Genomic DNA, 20,368 nt, shown 5'->3' with positions numbered 1-20,368 from the left:
CCCGGCTTTGGGCCGAGCCCAGCGGGGTCCGGGCAGAGTTTGAGTGCAGGGCCGGGAGTTCAGCACAGCCCGGCCCGGGGGTCCCGCAGGGCGCGGCCCTGGAGGGTCCCAGACGGATCCCCGAGGGATCCAGAGCGGGGCCAGGAGGGGATCCAGGTGAATTCCCTGGAATTCGCCCTTTTCCCCTCCCCCTTTTCCCCTCCCCCCGCGCTCCTCGGGCACTTTCGCTTTCGCGTCTCTCCAGCTGCGCCACAGCCGCGATCGGGGACGGCTGCGATGGCTCCAGCGCTGGGGCTGGGGGTGCTCTGGGGGCTCCTGGGGCTCCTGGGGAACCCGGGGAGCGCGACCAAAGGTGAGTGGGACCCCCCGAAACCGGGACCCCCCTGAACCGCAATTCCCGGGCACCGGGAACTCCCTAAACCTCCATTCCCGGGCAGGGGAACTCCCCTGAACCCCCATTTTGGGTCCTGTGATCCCCCATCAATCCCCTTCCTCGGCACCGGGACCCCCCTGTACCCCCTCATCTGGCACCGAGACCCCCTGAAACCCCATTTCTAGTCAGCAGGACCCCCCTGAACCGCAATTCCCGGGCACATGGAACCCCCTAATCATCCATTCGTGGGTACCAGGACCCCCCTGAACCCCCATTTTCGGTCCTGTGACCGCGAGCAATACCCTTCTCCTGAACCGGGACCCCCCTGTACGCTCTGATCTGGCACCGAGACCCCCCTGAAACCCCATTTCTGGGCTGGAAAACCCCCCTGAACCCCCATTCCAGAGCACGCGGACCCCCTTGAGCGCCCATTTCCGGCCACCTCGACCCCCCCCTGTACCACCTTCGGCAGCACTGGGACCCCCCTGTACCCCCTCATCTGGCACCAGGATCCCCCTGAACCCCCATTTTCGGTCATCGGCGCCCCCAGAACCCCCATTTTCGGGCACCGGGACCTCCTCGAACCCCGAATTCCGGGAAGGAAACTCCCCCTGAACCCCCATTCCCCGGCACAGGAACCCCATGAACCCCAATTTTTGGGCACTGGGACCCCCCTGGGCCCCCCCTAATTCCCCGAGGCGTTTCCTGGAAGGGGTTCCAGGGGTCCCAGAGGGTCCCCCGGGGTCCCAGGGGGTCTCAGCGAGGATCCAGCGGGATCCAGATGAATTCCCTGGAATTCCCCTTTTCCCCGTCTCGCTTTCCCGTCTCCCAAGCTGCGTCCCCGGGATCCGCCCGCCTCTCCCAGCCCCAGACCCCCCTTCCTGTGACCCAGGGACCCCCTGAACCCCCATTCCTGCCTTTCCCAGCTCCCAGACCCCACTGCCCTCAACACCGGGGATCCTTGGACCCCCTTTGGTGGGCACAGGGACCCCTTGGATCCCCCATCCCGCCTCTCCCAGCCCCTTCCTTGAACCTTGGACCCTTCCCGGCTCTCCCAGTTCTGCTTCCCGACCTTTGGACGCCCCCAGACCCCCCAATCTCTGCGTCCCCCCAGTTCTCCACCCCCTGCGCGTCCTGCGGGGGGTCCGGGCAGGTTCCGGGGGGTTCAGGGGAATTCCCAGGGTTTCCTCTGTCCCCCTCCCCCTCCCCGCGCTGCCCCGGTCACTTTCGCATCTCCCAAGCTGCGGCTCCGGGATCCGCCCGGGCACCGGGGACTGCCCCGGCACCAGAACCCCCTGACCCGCAATTCCCCGGCACGGGGACCCCCCGAACTTCCATTTGCGAGCGAACCCCCCTTCCAGGGCACAGAGACCCCCTTGAATGTTCATTTCAGACTACCGGGACCCCCCTGCACCCCCTTCCCCAGCTTCGATATCCCCTGCACCCCCTTATCTGGAGCCTGGAACCCCTTATACTCCCATCCCCAGGGCACGGAAACCGCCCTGAACCCAAACCAAATTTCTGGGCACCGGGTCGCCCCCGAACCCCCATTTCTGGACACTGGAACTCTCCTGAATCTCGATTTTCTGGGCACCCGGGAAGGGAACCCCCCTGAACCCCATTTCCTGGATACTATTATCTGGCACCAGGTCCCCTGAACCCCCATTCCGCTGAACCATGACGCCGTCGAGCACCCCATTCCATGTGAACAGAGACCCTCTGCACCCCTTCCACAGCCCCGGATCCCAGCCAGGCCATTATCTGGCCCCTGAACCCCGATTCGCAGGAAGGGATTCCCCCTGAACCCCATTTCTGGTCACTGGCACTCCCGGAACCCCAATTTTTGGGCACCGGGACCCCCTAAACCTCCATTCCCGGACAGGGGCACCCCACATAGCCGCTTTTTGGGTCCTGTGACCCCTCTCAATCCCCTTCCCCAGCATCGAGACCCCTCTATACCCCTTTATCTGGCCCCGGGTCCGCCCTGAACCCCCATTCCTGAGCACGTGGACCCCCTTGAGCGCCCATTTCCGCCCAGCCCGACATCCCTGTACCCCCTTTGCCAGCACCGGGACCCCCCTGAACCCCCATTTCTGGTCACCGGCGCCCTTGGAACTGCTGTTCCCGGCCACCAGAACCCCCTCGAACCCCAAATTCCGGGAAGGAAACTCCCCCTGAACCCGCATTCCCTGGCACAGGAACCCCCTGAACCCAAATTTTGGGCACTGGGACCCCCCTGCCCTCCCTAATCCAGGACTGGGATCCCCCCGCACTCCCATCAGTGCTCCGGGACCCCCTGCACCCCCATTGCCGGCCATCCCGCCCTCCCCAGACCCCAGTCCCCCCCTTTTCCTCGGCTTTTGGACCCCCAGATCTTCCAAATTTCTGCGTCCCCCCAGTTTTCCATTCCCGGCGCTTCCTGGAAGGGGTTCCAGGGCTCCCAGGGGGTCCTCCGGGGTCCCAGGGGGTCTCAGCGAGGATCCAGTGGGATCCAGATGAATTCCCTGGAATTCCCCTGGAATCTCCCCTTGGGAGACTTTCCCGTCTCCCAGGCTGCGTCCCCGGGATCCGCCCGCCTCTCCCAGCCCCAGACCCCCCTTTCGGTGACCCAGGGACCCCTTGAACCCCCATTCCTGCCTTTCCCAGCTCCCAGACCCCACTGCCCTCAACACTAGGGACCCCTGGACCCCCTTTGGTGGGCACAGGGACCCCCTGGATCCCCCATCCCGCCTCTCCCAGTCCCTTCCTTGAACCTTGAACCCTTCCCGGCTCTCCCGGTTTCCTTCGCGACTCTTGGACGCCCCCAGACCCCCCAATCTCTGCGTCCCCCCAGTTCTCCACCCCCTGCGCGTCCTGCGGGGGGTCCGGGCAGGTTCCGGGGGGGTTCAGGGGAATTCCCAGGGTTTCCTCTGTCCCCACCCCGCGCTGCCCCGGTCACTTTCGCATCTCCCAAGCTGCGGCTCCGGGACCCGCCCGGGGACCGGGGACTGCCCTGGCACCGGAATCCCCTGACCCGCAATTCCCGGGCACGGGGACCCCCCGAACTTCCATTTGCGGGCGAACCCCCCTTCCAGGGCACAGAGACCCCCGTGAACGTTCATTTCGGGGCACTGGGAGCCCCCTGTACCCCCTTCCCCAGCTTCGATAACCCCTGCACCCCCTTATCTGTAGCCTGGAAGCCCCTGAACCCCAAATCCCGGGCATGGAAACCGCCCTTAACCGCAATTTCTAGGCACCGGGACCCCCCGAACCCCCATTCTGCTGCACCAGGACCCCCTCGAGTACCCATTCCTGTGAACAGAGACCCCCCGCCCAGCCAGGCCATTATCTGGCACTGGGACTCCCCGAACCCCGATTCGCAGGAAGGGACTCCCCTGAACCCCATTTCCCTGGCACCGGCACTCCCAGAACCACAATTTTCGGGCACCGGGACCCCCTAAACCTCCAGTCCCGGACAGGGAAACCCCACATAGCCACTTTTTGGGTCCTGTGACCCCCCTCAATCCCCTTCCGCAGCATCGAGACCCCCCTGTACCCCGTTATCTGGCTCCGAGATCCCCCTGAACCCTCATTCCCGAGCACGCGGAGCCCCTTGAGCGCCCATTTCTGGTCACCGATGCCCCTGGAAACGCCATTTTCGGGCACCTAAACACCCTCGAGCCCAGAATTCCGGGAAGGAAATTACCCCTGAACCTGCATTCCGCGGCATGGGAATCCCCTGAACCCCAATTTTTGGGCACTGGGACCCCTCTGAACCCCCATTTTTTAGCATTGGCACCCTTGCCCCCCTTATCACTGAGATCCCCCCGGACCCCCATCAGTGCTCTGGGGCCCCCTGCACCCCCATTCCCGGCCATCCCAGACCCCAGTCCCCCCCTTTTCCTCGGCTTTTGTACCCCAGCTCTCCCAAATTTCTGCGTTCCCCCAGTTCTCCATTCCCGGCGCTTCCTGAAAGGGGTTCCAGGGCAATCCCTAAACCTCCATTCCCAGACAAGGAAACCCACCCGCACCCCCATTTTGGGTCCTGTGACCCCCCTCAATCCCCTTCCCCAACAGTGGGACCCCCGTGACCCACAATTCCCGGGCACTGGTACCTTCCCGAACTTCCATATCCGGGCGAATCCCCCTTCCAGGGCACAGAGACCCCCCTTGAACGTTCATTTTGGGGCATCGGGACCCTCCTGTGCCCCTTCCCCAGCCGCGATAACCCTGCACCCCCTTATCGGGAGCCTGATTCCCAGGCACAGAAACCCCCCGAACCTCAATTTCTGGGCACCGGGACCCACTGCATCCCCTTATCCGGCACCGGGATCCTCTGAATCTCAATTTCCTGGGCACTGGAACCCCCCTAAACCTCAATTTTTCAGTCCTTCCTGGAACCCGGGAAGGAAACCCCCCTGAACCTCATTTCCTGTGCACCGGGACCCCAGTGCATCCCCCTCATGCAGCACTGGGACCCCCTGCACCCCCATTCCGCTGCACCAAGACCCCCTGCATCCCCATATCCAGGACGGAAACCCTCCCAAACCCTCCGTTCTCAGGCACAGGACCCCACCCTGCACCCCCTTATCCATCACGGGATCCCCCTGCACCCCCTTATCCAGCCCCGATGCCCCCCCCGCACACCCCTTTCCCGGCCCTCCCCCTCTCAGACACCCCAGCCCCCCGCTTTTCCTTGACCCCGACACCCCCTGAACCCCCACTCCTGCCTTGCCCAGCCCCCACCCAGCACCTTCCTCAACACCGGGATCTGCCCGTGCACCCCCTTTTCTGGGCACGGGGACCCCCTGCACCCCCCACTGCCCTCACCCCCCCTTCCCCTGACCTGTGACTCCCTGAACCTCCGTTCCTGAGCATGGGGACCCCCTGAACCCCCTAATCTGGGACTGGGACCCCTTCCTGGATCCCCCTTCACGTGTTCTGGGACCCCCCCGCACGCCTCCCCGGCCCTCCCCAGACCCCAGACCCGCCCTTTTCCTTCACCTTTGCACCCCCAGATCTCCCAAATTTCCGGATCCCCCCGGTTCTCCACTCCCGGCGCTTTCTTAAGGGGGTCCCAGGGGTTCCCAGGTGGTTCTCAGAGGGCTCCAGGGCGGTCGCAGGGGGATCCAGAGGGATCCGGAGGGATTCTCTGCAATTCCCCCGTCCCCTCCCCCCGCCCCGCCCTCCTCGGTCCCTTTCGCTTCCGCGTCCCAACCTGCGAGACCGGGATCTGCCCGGTGACGTCACTGACAGCACGGGTTGCCATTGGCGGGTAGGAAATAGCGGCACCAATGGCGGGGCCGGAGGCTGCTCTGGGGGCGGTGTCAGGTCTGGGGCGGGGTCAGGTCTGTGGGCGGGGCCGCAGCGGAGCAGCGCCATGGCTGCAGCGCTGGGTCTGGGGCTGCTCTTGGGGCTCCTGGGGGACCCGGGGGGCGCGACCAAAGGTGAGTGGGAACCCCGAAACCGGGACCCCCTGAACTTCCATTTCCGGGCTCCGGGACCCTCGTTAACTTCTGTTACCGGGGTTACCGGGCCCGGGAACCCCCCTCCATAGTCCCATTTTGGGTCCTGTGACCCCCTTCCATCCCCTTTCCCAGCACCGGGACCCCCCTGTACCCCCTCATGTGGCACCGGGACGCCCCTGAACTCCCATTCCTGGGCAAGAAAACGCCCCTGAACCGCCATTTCCTGGAATCTGAATCCACTGAGCCCCCGTTCCTGAGCACGGGGACCCCCATGAAGGTTCATTTCCTGGCAGCGGGACCCCCATGCACCCCCTAATCCGGCCCCGGGACACACCGGAGCTCCCATTCCTGGGGATCAGGATCACTTTGAGCCCCGAATGGCGGCACGGGAACCGCCCTGAACCCCCATTTTTGGGCACGGGGCCACCCCTGAATCTGCATTTCCGGGAACTGGGACCCCCCCTGCACCCCAGACAGTGCTCTGGGACCCCTCTGTCCCCCCCTTTTCGGACATCCCGCTTTTCCCAGACCATTTGGACCATTTCGTTGACCTTTGGATCCCCCAGATCATTTCAGACTACCGGGACCCCCCTGCGCCCCTTTCCCCAGCTTCGATATCCCCTGTATCCCTTTATCTGGAGCCTGGAACCCCCCTATACCCCCATTGCCGGGCACGGAAACCGCCCTGAACCCAAATTTCTGGGCACCGGGTCGCCCCCGAACCCCCATTTCTGGACACTGGAACTCTCCTGAATCTCGATTTTCTGGGCACCCGGGAAGGGAACCCCCCTGAACCCCATTTCACTGCACCAGGACCCCCTCGAGCCCCCCATCCATGTGAACGGAGACCCCCTGCACCCCTTCCACAGCACCAGATCCCAGCCAGGCCATTATCTGGCACTGGGACCCCCCCAAACCCCGATTCGCAGGAAGGGATTCCCCCTGAACCCCATTTCTGGTCACTGGCACTCCCGGAACCGCAATTTTCGGGCACCGGGACCCCCTAAACCTCCATTCCCGGACAGGGAAACCCCACATAACCCCTTTTTGGGTCCTGTGACCCCCCTCAGTCTCCTTCCCCAGCATCGAGACCCCTCTGTACCCCATTATCTGGCACCGGGACTCCCCTGACCCCCCCACTCCTGAGCACGTGGACCTCCTAGAATGCCCATTTCTGCCCACCTCGACCCCTCCATACACCCTTCGGTAGCACTGGGACCCCTGAACCCCCATTTCTGGTCACCAGCGCCCCTGGATATGCCATTTCAAGCACGTGAACCCCCTCGAACCCTGAATTCCGGGAAGGAAATTCTCCCTGAACCTGCATTCCATGGCATGGAAATCCCCTGAACCCCAATTTTTGGGCACTGGAACCCCCCTGAACCCCCATTTATTTACACTGGGAACCCCCTGCCCCCCCTAATCCGAGACTGGGATCCCCCTGGACCCCCGTCAGTGCTCCGGGACCCCCTGCATCCCCATTCCCGGCCATCCCGCCCTTCCCAGACCCCAGTCCCCCCCTTTTCCTGGGCGTTTGGACCCCCAGATCTCCCAAATTTGTGTCCCCCCAATTCTTCATTCCTGGCGCTTCCTGGAAGGTGTTCCAGGGGGTCTCAGCGAGGATCCAGTGGGATCCAGATGAATTCCCTGGAGTTCCCCTGGAATCTCCCCTTGGGAGACTTTTCCCCGTCTCCCAGGCTTCGTCCCCGGGATCCGCCCGCCTCTCCCAGCCCCACACCCCCCTTCCTGTGACCCAGGGACCCCCTGAACCCCCATTCCTGCCTTTCCCAGCTCCCAGACCCCACTGCCCTCAACACCGGGGATCCTTGGACCCCCTTTGGTGGGCACAGGGACCCCCTGGGTCCCCCATCCCGCCTCTCGAGTTCCTTCCTTGAACTTCCATTTCCTGGCGAAGCCCCCTTCCGGGGCACAGAGACCCCCTTGAATGTTCATTTCGGGGCATCGGAACCCCCCTGTGCCCCTTCCCCAGCCACGATAACCCTGCACCCCCTTATCGGGAGCCTGGAATGCCCTGAACCCCCATCCTCGGGCATGGAAACCGCCCTGAACCCCGATTTTTGGGCACCAGAACCCACTGCATCCCCTTATCCGGCACTGGGACCCTCTGAATCTCAATTTCCTGGGCACTGGAACCCCCCTGAACCTCAATTTTTCAGTCACCAGAGCCTCTTGAACCCCGGAACCCGGGAAGGAAACCCCCCTGAACCCCATTTCCTGGGCACTGGGACCCCAGTGCATCCCCTTATGCAGCACTGGGCCTCCCTGAACCCCCATTCCGCTGCACCAAGACCCCCGTGCACCCCCATATCCAGGACGGAAACCCTCCCAAACCCTCCATTCTCAGGCACAGGACCCCACCCTGCAGGCCCTTACCCATCACGGGGATCCCCCTGCACCCCCTTATCCAGCCCCAATGCCCCCCCCCGCACCCCCTTTCCCGGCCCTCCCCCTCTCAGACACCCCAGCCCCCGCTTTTCCTTGACCCTGGCACCCCCCTGAACCCCCACTCCTGCCTTCCCCAGCCCCCCACCCATCACCTTCCTCAACACCGGGGATCTGCCCGTGCACCCCCTTTCCTGGGCACAGGGATGCCTTGCACCCCCCACTGCCCTCACCCCCATCCCCTGACCTGGGACCCACTGAACCTCCGTTCCCGGCATGGGGACCCCCCTGCACCCCCTAATCCGGGACTGGGACACCTCCTGGACCCCCCTCACGTGTTCTGGGACCCCCCGCACCCCTCCCCGCCCCTCCCGCCCTTCCCAGACCCCAGACCCGTCCTTTTCCTTCCCCTTTGCACCCCCAGATCTCCCAAATTTCCGGATCCCCCCAGTTCTCCCCTCCAGGCGCTTCCTTAAGGGGGTCCCAGGGGTTCCCAGGTGGTTCTCAGAGGGCTCCAGGGCGGTCGCAGCGGGATCCAGAGGGATCCAGAGGGATTCTCTGCAATTCCCCCGTCCCCTCCCCCCGCCCCGCCCTCCTCGGTCCCTTTCGCTTCCGTGTCCCAACCTGCGAGACCGGGGTCTGCCCGGTGACCGGTGACGTCACTGACAGCTCAGGCTACCATTGGTGGGCAGGAAATAGCGGCGCCTATGGCGGGGCCGGAGGCTGCTCCGTGGGCGGGGTCAGGTCTGTGGGCGGGGCCATAGCAGAGCAGCGCCATGGCTGCAGCGCTGGGTCTGGGGCTGCTCTGGGGGCTCCTGGGGCACCTGGGGGACCCGGGGGGCGCGACCAAAGGTGAGTGGGAGCCCCGAAACCGGGACCCCCTGAACTTCCATTTCCGGGCCCTGGGACCCCCCGAACTTTCATTTCCGGGCCCTGGGACCCTCCTGAACTTCCATTACCGCGCATGGGAACCTCCCCATAGCCTGTGGGGGGCTTGTGACGTCCACTTGATCCCCTCCCCCAGCACCGGGACCCCCCCCCGAACCCGCCATTCCCGGGCATCAGAATCCACTGAGCCCCCATTCCTGAGCACGGGGACCCCTTGAGCGCCCATTTCTGGGCATAGGGACCCCCCTGATCCCCCTTCCCCAGCACCGGGACCCCCTGAATCGCCATTTCCCGACACCGAGACCCGCTTGAACTCCGAATTCCGGGTAGAGAATCACCTGAACCCCCATTCCTGGGCAGGGAAAGCTCCTGAGCCCCCATTCCTGGGCATGGGGCCTCCATGAACGTTCATTTCCTGGCAGCGGGACCCCCCTGCACCCCCTTATCTGGCGCCGAGACCCACCGGATCTCCCATTCCTGGGGTTCAGGATCCCTTTGAACCCTGAATCGCGGCATGGGAACCCCCCTGAACCCCCATTCTTGGGCACGGGGACACCCCTGAATCTCCATTTCCGGGCATCGGGGATCCCCCTGCACCCTCTTGTTCGGGACTGGGCTCCCACTGCACCCCCGTCAGTGCTCCGGGACCACCGTGCCCCCCTTTTCGGGCATCCTGGTTTTCCCAGACCCCAGACCCGCCCTTTTCGTAGAACTTTGGAGCCCCCAGATCTCCCAACTTTCTGTGTCCCCCCAGTTTTCCACTCCTGCCGCTTCCCGAAACGGGGTCCCAGAGCGTCCTGGGGGTCTCGGGGGGGGTCACACTCGGGTCCAGAGGGATCCAGATGAACTCCCTGGAATTCCCCGTTTCCGTCCGTCCCCTTCCCCCGCGTTCCCTCGGTCTCTTTCTCTTTCCCGTCTCCCAAGCTGTGTCCCCGGGATCCGCCCGCCACTCCCAGCCCCAGACCCCCCTTTCCGTGACCCAGGGACCCCCTGAACCCCCATTCCTGCCTTTCCCAGCTCCCAGACCCCACTGCCCTCAACACTGGGGACCCCTGGACCTGCCCTGTACCCCCTTTCCCAGCCCCGATAAACCCTGCACCCCCTTATCTGAAGCATGTAACACCCTGAACCCACATTCCTGGGCTCAGAAACCGCCCTGAACCCCAATTTCTGGGCACCGGGACCCCCCTGAACCTCAATTTTCAGGCATCAGGACCCCTTGAACCCGAGAACCCGGGAAGGGAACCCCCTGAAACCCATTTCCTGGGCACTGGGACCCCAGTGCGTCCTGTTACCTGGCACCAGGACACCTGAACGCCCATTCAGTTGCACCAGGACCCCTCGAGCGCCCCATTCCTGTGAACGGGGACCCCCTGCACCCCTTCCACAGCACCATAGCTCGGCCAGCCCATTATCTGGCACCGGGACGCCCCCGAACCCCGATTCGCAGGAAGGGATTCCCTCTGAACCCCATTTCTGGTCACCGGCACTCCCGGAACTGCAATTTTTGGGCGCCGGGACCCCCTAAACCTCCATTCCCGGACAGGGAAACACCACATAACCCCTTTTTGGGTCCTGTGACCCCCATGAATCCCCTTCCCCAGCATCGAGACCCCCTCTGTACCCCCTTATGTGGCACCGGGTCCAACCTGAACCCCCATTCCTGAGCACGCGGACCCCTTGAGCGCCCATTTTTGCCCACCCCGACCCCCCTGTACCCCCTTCGGCAGCACTGGGACCCCGCTGAACCCCCATTTCTGGCCAACGGCGCTCTCAGAACTGCTATTCCCGGCCACTGGAACCCCCTCGAACCCCAAATTCCGGGAAGGAAACTCCCCCTGGACCTGCGTTTCCCGGCACTTGGACCTGCCCTGAACCCAAATTTTGGGCACTGGGACCCCCCCTGCACCCCCTAATCCGGTTCCGGGGTCCCCCCGCACCCCTGTCAGTGCTCTGGGACCCCCTGTACCCCCATTCCCGGCCATCCCACCCTTCCCAGACCCCCGTCCCCCCTTTTCCTCGGCTTTTGGACCCCCAGATCTCCCAAATTTCTGCGTTCCCCCAGTTCTCCATTCCCCCATGCGCTTCCTGGAAGGGGTTCCAGGGGTCCCAGAGCGTCCTCCGGGGTCCCAGGGGGTCTCAGCGAGGATCCAATGGGATCCAGATGAATTCCCTGGAATTCCCCTTTTCCCCGTCTCGCTTTCCCGTCTCCGAAGCTGCGTCCCCGGGATCCGCCCGCCTCTCCCAGCCCCAGACCCCCCTTCCTGTGACCCAGGGACCCCCTGAACCCCCATTCCTGCCTTTCCCAGCTCCCAGACCCCACTGCCCTCAACACCGGGGACCCCTGTACCCCCTTTGGTGGGCACAGGGACCCCCTGGATCCCCCATCCCGCCCCTCCCAGTCCCTTCCTTGAACTTCCATTTCCGGGTGAACCCCTGTTCCTGGGCACCGAGACCCCCTTGGATGTTCATTTTGGGGCACCGGGACCCGCCTGTGCCCCCTTCCCCAGCCCCGACAACCCCTGCACCCGCTTATCTGGGGCCTGGAACCCGCTGAACCCTCATTCCGGGGCACGGAAACCACCCTGAACCCAAATTTCTGGGCACCGGGACTTCCCGAACCCCCATTTCTGGGCACTGGAACTCTCTTGAACATCAATTTTCAGGCACCCTGGAAGGGAACCCCCCTGAACCCCATTTCCTGGGCATCCCGTTATCTGGCACCGGGCCCCCTGAACCCCCATTCCTGTGAACAGAGACCCCCTGCCCAGCCAGGCCATGACCTGGAACCAGGACCCCCCCGAACCCCGATTCGCAGGAAGGGACTCCCTCTGAACCCCATTTGCCCGGCACCGGTGCTCCCGGAATTGCAATTTTCGGGCACTGGGACCCCCTAAACCTCCAGTCCCGGACAGGGAAACCCCACATAGCCGCTTTTTGGGTCCTGTGACACCCCTCAGTCTCTTTCCCCAACATCGAGACCCCCCTGTACCCCTCATCTAACTCCAAGATCCCCCTGTACCCCCATTCCCGAGCACATGGACCCCCTTGAGCGCCCATTTCCAGCCACCCCGACCCCCCTGTGCCCTCCTCAGCAGCACCGGGACCCCCCTAAACCCCAATTTCTGGTCACCGGGACCCCAGTGCAGCACTGGGACCCCCTGCACCCCCATTCCGCTGCACCAAGACCCCTGTGCACCCCCATATCCAGGACTGGAACCCTCCCAAACCCTCCATTCTCAGGCACAGGACCCCACCCTGCAGGCCCTTACCCATCACGGGGATCCCCCTGCACCCCCTTATCCAGCCCCAATGCCCCCCCCCGCACCCCCTTTCCCGGCCCTCCCCCTCTCAGACACCCCAGCCCCCGCTTTTCCTTGACCCCGACACCCCCTGAACCCCCACTCCTGCCTTCCCCAGCCCCCACCCATCACCTTCCTCAACACTGGGGATCTGCCCGTGCACCCCCTTTCCTGGGCACAGGGACCCCCTGCACCCCCCATTGCCCTCATCCCCATCCCCTGACCTGGGACCCCCTGAACCTCCGTTCCCGGGCATGGGGACCCCCCTGCACCCCCTTATCCGGGACTGGGACCCCTTCCTGGACCCCCCTCACGTGCTCTGGGACCCCCCACACCCCTCCCCGCCCCTCCCGCCCTTCCCAGACCCCAGACCCGCCCTTTTCCTTCACCTTTGCACCCCCAGATCTCCCAAATTTCCGGATCCCCCCAGTTCTCCATTCCCGGCGCTTCTTTAAGGGGGTCCCAGGGGTTCCCAGGTGGTTCTCAGAGGGCTCCAGGGCGGTCGCAGCGGGATCCAGAGGGATCCAGAGGGATTCTCTGCAATTCCCCCGTCCCCTCCCCCCGCCCCGCCCTCCTCGGTCCCTTTCGCTTCCGCGTCCCAACCTGCGAGACCGGGATCTGCCCGTTGACCGGTGACGTCACGGACAGGTCGGGCTGCCATTGGCAAGCAGGAAATAGCGGTGCCAATGGCGGGGCCTTTGGCACCTCTGGGGGCGGGGCCAGTGTTGGGGCGAGGCCAGGTCTGTGGGCGGGGCCGCAGCCGAGCAGCGCCATGGCTGCCGCGCTGGGTCTGGGGCTGCTCTTGGGGCTGCTCTTGGGGCTCCTGGGGGACCCGGGGGGCGCGACCAAAGGTGAGTGGGAACCCCGAAACCGGGACCCCCTGAACTTCCACTTCCGGGCACCGGGAACTCCGTAGGCTTCCATTCCTGGACAGGGGAATTCCCCTGAACCACCATTTTGGGTCTACTGTAACCCTTCCATCCCCTTCCCCAGCACCGAGACTCCCTATGCCCTCTTATTTGGCACCGGGACCCCCCTGAACCCCATTGCTGGGCAGGGAAACCCCCCTGAACCGCCATTCCCGGGCATCAGAATCCACTGAGCCCCCATTCCTGAGCGCGGGGACCCCTTGAGCGCCCATTTCCTGGCACCGGGACCCACATGAACCCCGAATTCTGGAAAAAGAATCCCCTGAACCCCCATTCCTGGGCACGGGGACCCCCGTGAACTTTCATTTCCTGGCAGCGGGACTCCCCTGCACCCCCTTATCTGGCCCCGGGACCCACTGCATTTCCCATTCCTGGAGTTCAGGATCTCTTTGCACTCCGAATCTCGGCACGGGAACCCCGCTGAACCCCCATTCCTGGGCACGGGGAAACCCCTGCACCCCCTTATCCGGGACTGGGACTCCCCTATACCCCCGTCAGTGCTCTGGAACTGCTCTGCTTCTCATTTTCGGGCATCCCGCTTTTTCCAGACTCTTTGGACCTTTTCCTTGACCTCTGGACCTCCTAGATTTCCCAGCTTTCCGTGTCCCCCCCGTTTTCCACTCCCGCCCCTTCTCAAAACAGGGTCCCAGAGGATCCCTGGGGTCTCAGGGGGGTCGCAGGGTGGAACCAGAGGGATCCAGATGAACTCCCTGGAATTCCCCTATTCCCCCCCCCCCCCGCCTTCCTTCCCCCCAGGTTCCCTCGGTCTCTTTCTCTTTTTCCCATCTCCCAAGCTGCGTCCCCGGGATCCGCCCGCCTCTCCCAGCCCCAGACCCCCCTTCCTGTGACCCAGGGACCCCCTGGAGCCCCATCCCTGCCTTTCCCAGCTCCCAGACCCCACTGCCCTCAACACCGGGGACCCCTGTACCCCCTTTGGTGGGCACAGGGACCCCCTGGATCCCCCATCCCGCCCCTCCCAGTCCCTTCCGTGAACTTGGACCCTTCCCGGCTTTCCCAATCTTTCTCCAATCTTTACGTCCCCCCAGTGTGTGTTCTGCTGGGGGTTGGGGGGGGTTCTTGGGGGTCCAGGAGTGGCCCAGGGGGTATTCTGGGCCCCGCGACCTCCCTGAATTTCAGTTCTGGGCACTGGGACCCCCCTGCACCCCCTTATCCAGTACCAATTTCCCCCTGCATCCCCTTTCCCATCCATCCTTTCTTCCCCAGTCCCCAGACCCCCCTTTTTCTTGTCCCTGAGACCCCCTGGACCCGCATTCCTGCTTTTCTCAGCCCCCAGCTTCCCTTTTTCTGTTCATCAAGGACCCCCAAAACTCGTATTCCCAGGTCTCCCCACCTTGTGACCCCTTTCCTCGGCACTGGGGACCCCTGGACCCCCTTTCCTGCGCACAGGGATCCCCTGGAACCCCCATCCCACTTTCCCAGTCCCTGCCTTCCCCCCTCCCCTTCCATAACCCTGGAACCCCCCGAGCCCCCATTCCTGGACACCAGGACCCCCTGCAGGCCCTTTCCTGTCCATCCCACCTCTCCCACCCTGCACACCCTTTCCTTGGCCCCAGGATCCCCAAACCCCTTCCCAGCTCTCCCAGTTCCCCTTTCATTGATCCGTGATCCCCTCATCTCCTCCAAATTTCCGTGTCCCCCCAGTTCTCCACTCCATGCATTACCTGAAAGTGGCGGTGTCAGAGCCCAGCCCGGGAATCCCCCAGTACATGTCCATGGGGTACCTGGATGGGATCCCCTTCACGCGCTATGACAACGAGCGGGGCCGGGTGGAGCCACTGACAGAGTGGGTAAAGGATTCAGTTGATCCGGAATATTGGGAGAGGAACACCCAGATCAATGTGGGGTGGCAGCACATGAATGTCAGGGACCTGGAGACACTGCGGGAGCGGTACAACCAGAGCGGGGGTGAGTGGGGGGATCTGTGGGGCTGGGATGGGAACTGTGGGGCTGAAATGGGAACTCTAGGGCTGGGATGGGATGGGATCTGTAGGGCTGGGATGGGGATCCATGGGGCTGGGATGGGATCCATAGGTCTCAGATGTGGGCTCACAGGGCTCCAAGGGGCTGAAAACGGGGATCCGTTAGGCTGGGATGGGATATTTTGTGATCCACGGGTTGGGATATTGATCCATGGGGCTGGGTTGGGATCTATGGGGTTGGGATGGAATCTGTGGGGCTGGAATGGGATCTGTGGGGCTGGGATTGGGTCCATGGGGCTGGGATGTGAAATCATAGGGCTGGGATGGGATCTGTGAGGCTGGGTTGGGATCCATAGGGTTGGGATGGGGATGCATGGGGCTGGAATCGGATCTGTAGGGCTGGGGTGAGGGTCCATGGAGCTGGGATGGGATCTATAAGTCTCAGGTGTGGACTCATGGGGTTCCAAGGAGGTGAAATGAGAATTCATTAGGCTGGGATGGAATATCTCGTGATCCATGGGTTGGGATATGAATCCATGAAGCTGGGATGGGATTTGTGGGGCTGGGTTTAGATCCATGGGGTTGGGATACAAATCCATGGGGCTAGGATGGGATATGTGGGGCTGGAATAGGAACTGTAGCGTTAGGATGGGATCTGTAGGTCTCCAGTTGTGGACTAACAGGACTCCAAGGGACTGAAATGGGGATCCATTAGGCTGGGATGGAATATCTTGTGATCCATGAGGCTGGGATGGGATCTGTGGGGCTGGGCTGGGATCCATAGGGTTGGGATGGGGATCCATGGGGCTGGAATGGGATCTATAGGTCTCAGGTGTGGACTTACAGGGCTCCAAGGGGGTGAAATGAGAATTCATTAGGTTAGGATGGAATATCTCATCATCCATGGGTTGGGATATGGATCCATGGGAGTGGGATATGAATCCATGGGGCTGGGATGGGATTTGTGGGGCTGGAATGGGAACTGAATGGCTGGTATGGGTTCTGCAGGTCTCCAGTTGTGGACTCACAGGGCTCCAAGGGGCTGAAACGGGGATCCATTAGGCTGGGATCGGATATCTTGTGATCCATGGGGCTGGGATGGGATCTGTGGGGTTGGGATGTGGATCCATGGGGCTCCAAGGGGCTGGGATGAGGCTCTGTGGGTCTCCCTCACACTCTGGTGCTCCATGGGGCTGAAATGGGGCTCTGTGGGGCTGGGACACAATTCCATGGGTCTCTGTGGGTACAATCCCTCCAGGTCTCCACACATTGTTGCGAGTTTATGGCTGTGAGCTCCTGTCCGATGGGAGCATCGGTGGATCCTACCGGAATGCCTACAACGGGCGGGATTTCATCTCCTTTGACCTGGGATCCGGGAGATTCGTGCCGGCCGACAGCGCTGCTGAGATCACCAGGAGGCGCTGGGAACAGGAAGAGGTGGCTGAACATTGGACGAATTACCTGAAGCACGAATGCCCGGAATGGGTCCAGAGGCACGTCAGATACGGGCAGAAGGAGCTGGAGCGCAAAGGTGGGAGCAGAAATCCTGTGGGAATTTGGGATTTGGGGATGGAGGACTTGGGAACACAGTAATTCCTGTGGGAATTCTATGGGTAGATCTCACTTCCATCCCATTCCTATGAAATTCCATGGGCAGATCTTGCCCCCATCCCATTCCCATGGAATTTCATGGGCAGATCTTGCCCCCATCCCATTCCCATGGAATTTCATGGGCAGATTTTGCCCCCATCCCATTCCCATGGAATTCCATGGTCAGATCTCTCCTGCATCCCATTCCAGTGGGAATTCCACGGTCAGATCTCACCCCAGTCCCACTCCCATGGAATTCCACAGATGTCTGTCACCATTATCCCATTCCAGAGCCCCCTGATGTTCACGTGTCTGGAAGAGAGGAACACGGGACGCTGATCCTGTCCTGCCACGCGTACGGATTCTACCCTAAAACCATCGCAGTCAGCTGGATGAAGGGGGGTCAAACCTTGGATCAGGAGACGGAGTGGGGCGGGATCGTTCCCAACAGCGACGGCACCTTCCACACCTGGGCCAGGATCGAGGCGCTGCCGGAGGAGCGGGAGCAGTACTGGTGCAGGGTGGAGCATCCCGGAATGCCAGAGCCCGGGATCTTTGCTTGGGGTGAGGCTGGGAATGTGGGGATTGGGAATTTGGAATTCCTAAATGGTGATTCCCCTCACCCTCCTCACTATCCCACGTTTCCCAGAGCCGACATCTGGCAGGAATCTCACCATGGTGGTCGCTGTGTCTGTCATCGCTGCCATCCTTATCCTCATTGTCCTCATCGGATTCGGCGTCTGGAAGCTCCAATCCGGTAACACACGGGATGGGGGTCGGGAAGGGACACGGATCCACCCGGCACTGTTCTGGGAATCCTGTGCCACCCCCCACGCTGATCCCACTTTGTTTCCACAGGGAGGAGGAACAGGAATGGATACAACCCGGCAGCTGGTGAGTTCCAGTGGTGGATCCAGCTCTAGATCCCCTCTGTGCAGATCCCAGGATGGATCCTGGGGTTAATCCTGGTGGGTGATCCATGCTGGAATCTCACGGATCTTCTCTTTCTGCAGGAAAAGATGTGGGAACCAACGGCTTGAGCACAGGTATGGAGCAGGATTGGGGTGGGATTCCAGAAGGAGATCAGGGCAGGGGCAGGATGGACAGACTGGGATCGGGGAGGGATTCTGGATCAGAGCAGGGTCCAGAGTGGGATCAGGTGGAATTGTAGAGTGGGATTGGAGCTGGATTCTGGAGTGGGATCAGGAGGGATGGATGGAGCAGGATTGGTGTGGGAGGGATGGAGTGAGGTCAGGGCTGGATTCCAGACAAGAATCAGGTGGGATGGAATGGAACAGGATCAGGTTGGGGTTCCAGAGAAGGATTGGGGCAGGATGGATGGGGTGGAATGGGGTGGGATGGATGGAGCAGGATTGCAGCAGGCTTGGGGTGGGATCACATGGGATTCTGGAGCAGGTCCTGCTCTCCATGGGCTCCAGCCAGGTCCATCCTGTGGAATGGGGACAGGGACAGTGTGACACCATGACTCTCATTCCGTCAGGAATCACTGCCTGAGCAATCCATGGAGTTGGATCTGGCCCCTTCCCTCTTCTCTGGAAAGCTGAGAGCTGCCAGCAGAGCTCATCCTGCTGCTGCCACCCACCCCACAGCTCTTGATAAACAGATACATTTCCCATTTTCCAATGTTTTAAAGGCAAGAACCGCAAATATTCACAATGCTTTGCTTCTGGTGTGAAACTATCCTGCTTTGGGCAATAAATGCTGCTTTGGGCAATAAATCTGGGTTCCCTCCTCCAGTCTGGCAGTTCATCTGTGGGAGCCAAGAATGGGAATGGGGTCACTGGGACAGAGATGGAGATACTGGGAGCAGGGATGGGGACACCAGGAGCTGGGATAGGGGCAGCAGGACCAGGATGGGAACACCAGGAGCAGGATGGGGACACCAGGGGCAGGATGGGGAGATCAGGAGCTGGACTGGGACACCAGGAGCAGGATGGGGGCTTGCCAGCCACACCCGGCTCCATCTCCCGGGATTAATTTCCCGCTCCGTGTCCCATGTCTGAGGTGTCCCCAGAAGGGTTTGGCCACGCTGGGCTCCTGGAGGGACAGTCGGATGGGGGGAGGGGTCAGGCCAGGCCTTGTTGTCCCCAGAGGTCCTTGAGTGTCCCAAAGTCAGGGCTCAGGATCTCAGAGAGGTTCCCTGGCCATGACCACGGCCATGACACGAGCATGAGATGGCCGTGAGAATGACCATGAGTGACACAACCCTGAGATGACCATGACCATGGGATGACCATGACTGTGACCATGACCATGACACAACCACAACCCTGACCATGAGATGATTTGAACCGAGAGATGACCATGGGTTGGCCATGACAGCACCATGGCCTTGAGGTGACCCTGACGTGATTGTGGCCATGAAGTGACAATGACATGGTCATAAGATGATCATTAAAGTGAGATACCCTGAGCATGAGATGATGGTGATCAGGAAATGACCATGACCATGTGATGGCCATGAGATGACTGTGATCATGAGATAACCACAACCATGACCCAACCATAGCCCAGAGATGACCATGACAAGATTGTGGCAAATGAGTTGAACATGAGATGATCATAAAATGACCATGACCATGCAATGACCATGACACAACCATGATCATGGGATGGTCATTACAAAGAGATGACCATGAGCATGTGATGATTGTGACCGAGAGAAGATCACAAGGACACCATGGCCATGTGTGATCATGAGGTGACTGTGAGCTTACCATTACAGTGAGATAACCATGAGCTTAAGATGATGGTCATCAGGAAATGACCATCACCCTGAAGTGGACATGAGATGACCGTGACCATGAGATGATTGCAACCAAGACATGACCACAATGCAACCATGGCCATGTGGTGATCAGGGCCATGAGATCACTGTGACTCTCATCGTAATGCAACCACAACCGTGAAATGATCAAGATCATGACAAGATTCTGACCATGAGTTGACCAAGAGATAACCATGACCATGACAGAACCACAGATGTAAGATGACCACGATGTGATTGTGGCCATGAGCTGACCATGAGGTAACAATGAGATGACCATGACTCTGAGATGACCATGACATGACTGTGAGCATGTGATAGCTGAAACCAACAGATGACCATGACATGACCATGACCGTAATGTGATCCTGACCATGAGATGACCATGAGCATGAGATGATGGTGATCAGGAGATGACCATTGCCATGATATGACTGTCACCTTGAGATGATTCTGACCATGACACGACCATGGCTGTGAGATGACCTAATACGATTATGGCCATGAGTTGACCCTGGGATGACCATGAGACGACCATAAGCTGACCACGACCCGGCCATGGTCTGGAGCTCCCCAGACCCCATCACTGCCCTCAGCCCCAGGTTCATCCCGAGCTGAAATTGTTCATTTCCCATAGATAGTACTAAAATCTGAGCACGGCGCAGCCAATGGAGCGCCGAGAAATCAGGGACGTCACTGGTTGCCAGG

At 61.6% G+C, this 20,368-nt stretch overlaps 1 protein-coding gene across 1 annotated transcript; it reads left to right on the top strand.

Annotated features, from left to right (window-relative positions):
* Positions 1–238: 238 nt before the first annotated feature.
* LOC128945482 (class I histocompatibility antigen, F10 alpha chain-like) lies at positions 239–18,601 on the top strand. Its single transcript, XM_054289247.1, has 12 exons — positions 239–352; positions 2,773–2,840; positions 11,227–11,304; positions 12,595–12,614; positions 12,978–13,264; positions 15,005–15,268; positions 16,541–16,813; positions 17,164–17,436; positions 17,522–17,629; positions 17,731–17,766; positions 17,886–17,918; positions 18,374–18,601. Exons 1-12 carry the CDS (start codon positions 277–279, stop codon positions 18,385–18,387), a joined length of 1,530 nt encoding a protein of 509 aa, XP_054145222.1. The 5' UTR covers positions 239–276; the 3' UTR covers positions 18,388–18,601.
* Positions 18,602–20,368: the final 1,767 nt, after the last annotated feature.

This window comes from Melozone crissalis, unplaced genomic scaffold (genome assembly GCF_028551555.1).
Source record: "Melozone crissalis strain CALT ecotype California unplaced genomic scaffold, PUWL_Pcris_2 ptg000066l_1, whole genome shotgun sequence".
NCBI lineage: Eukaryota > Metazoa > Chordata > Aves > Passeriformes > Passerellidae > Melozone > Melozone crissalis.
Note: the sequence above shows the minus strand (reverse complement) of the source record. Positions and strands in the feature narration are given on the sequence as shown.

Excerpts from the sequence above, each read along its gene's own strand:
- LOC128945482 (XM_054289247.1), top strand. The coding sequence starts at position 277 with ATGGCTCCAGCGCTGGGGCTGGGGGTGCTCTGGGGGCTCCTGGGGCTC. Across the intron at positions 353-2,772 it reads CCCGGGGAGCGCGACCAAAG|TTTTCCATTCCCGGCGCTTC; the intron begins GTGAGTGGGACC and ends GCGTCCCCCCAG. Across the intron at positions 17,437-17,521 it reads GCCCGGGATCTTTGCTTGGG|AGCCGACATCTGGCAGGAAT; the intron begins GTGAGGCTGGGA and ends CACGTTTCCCAG.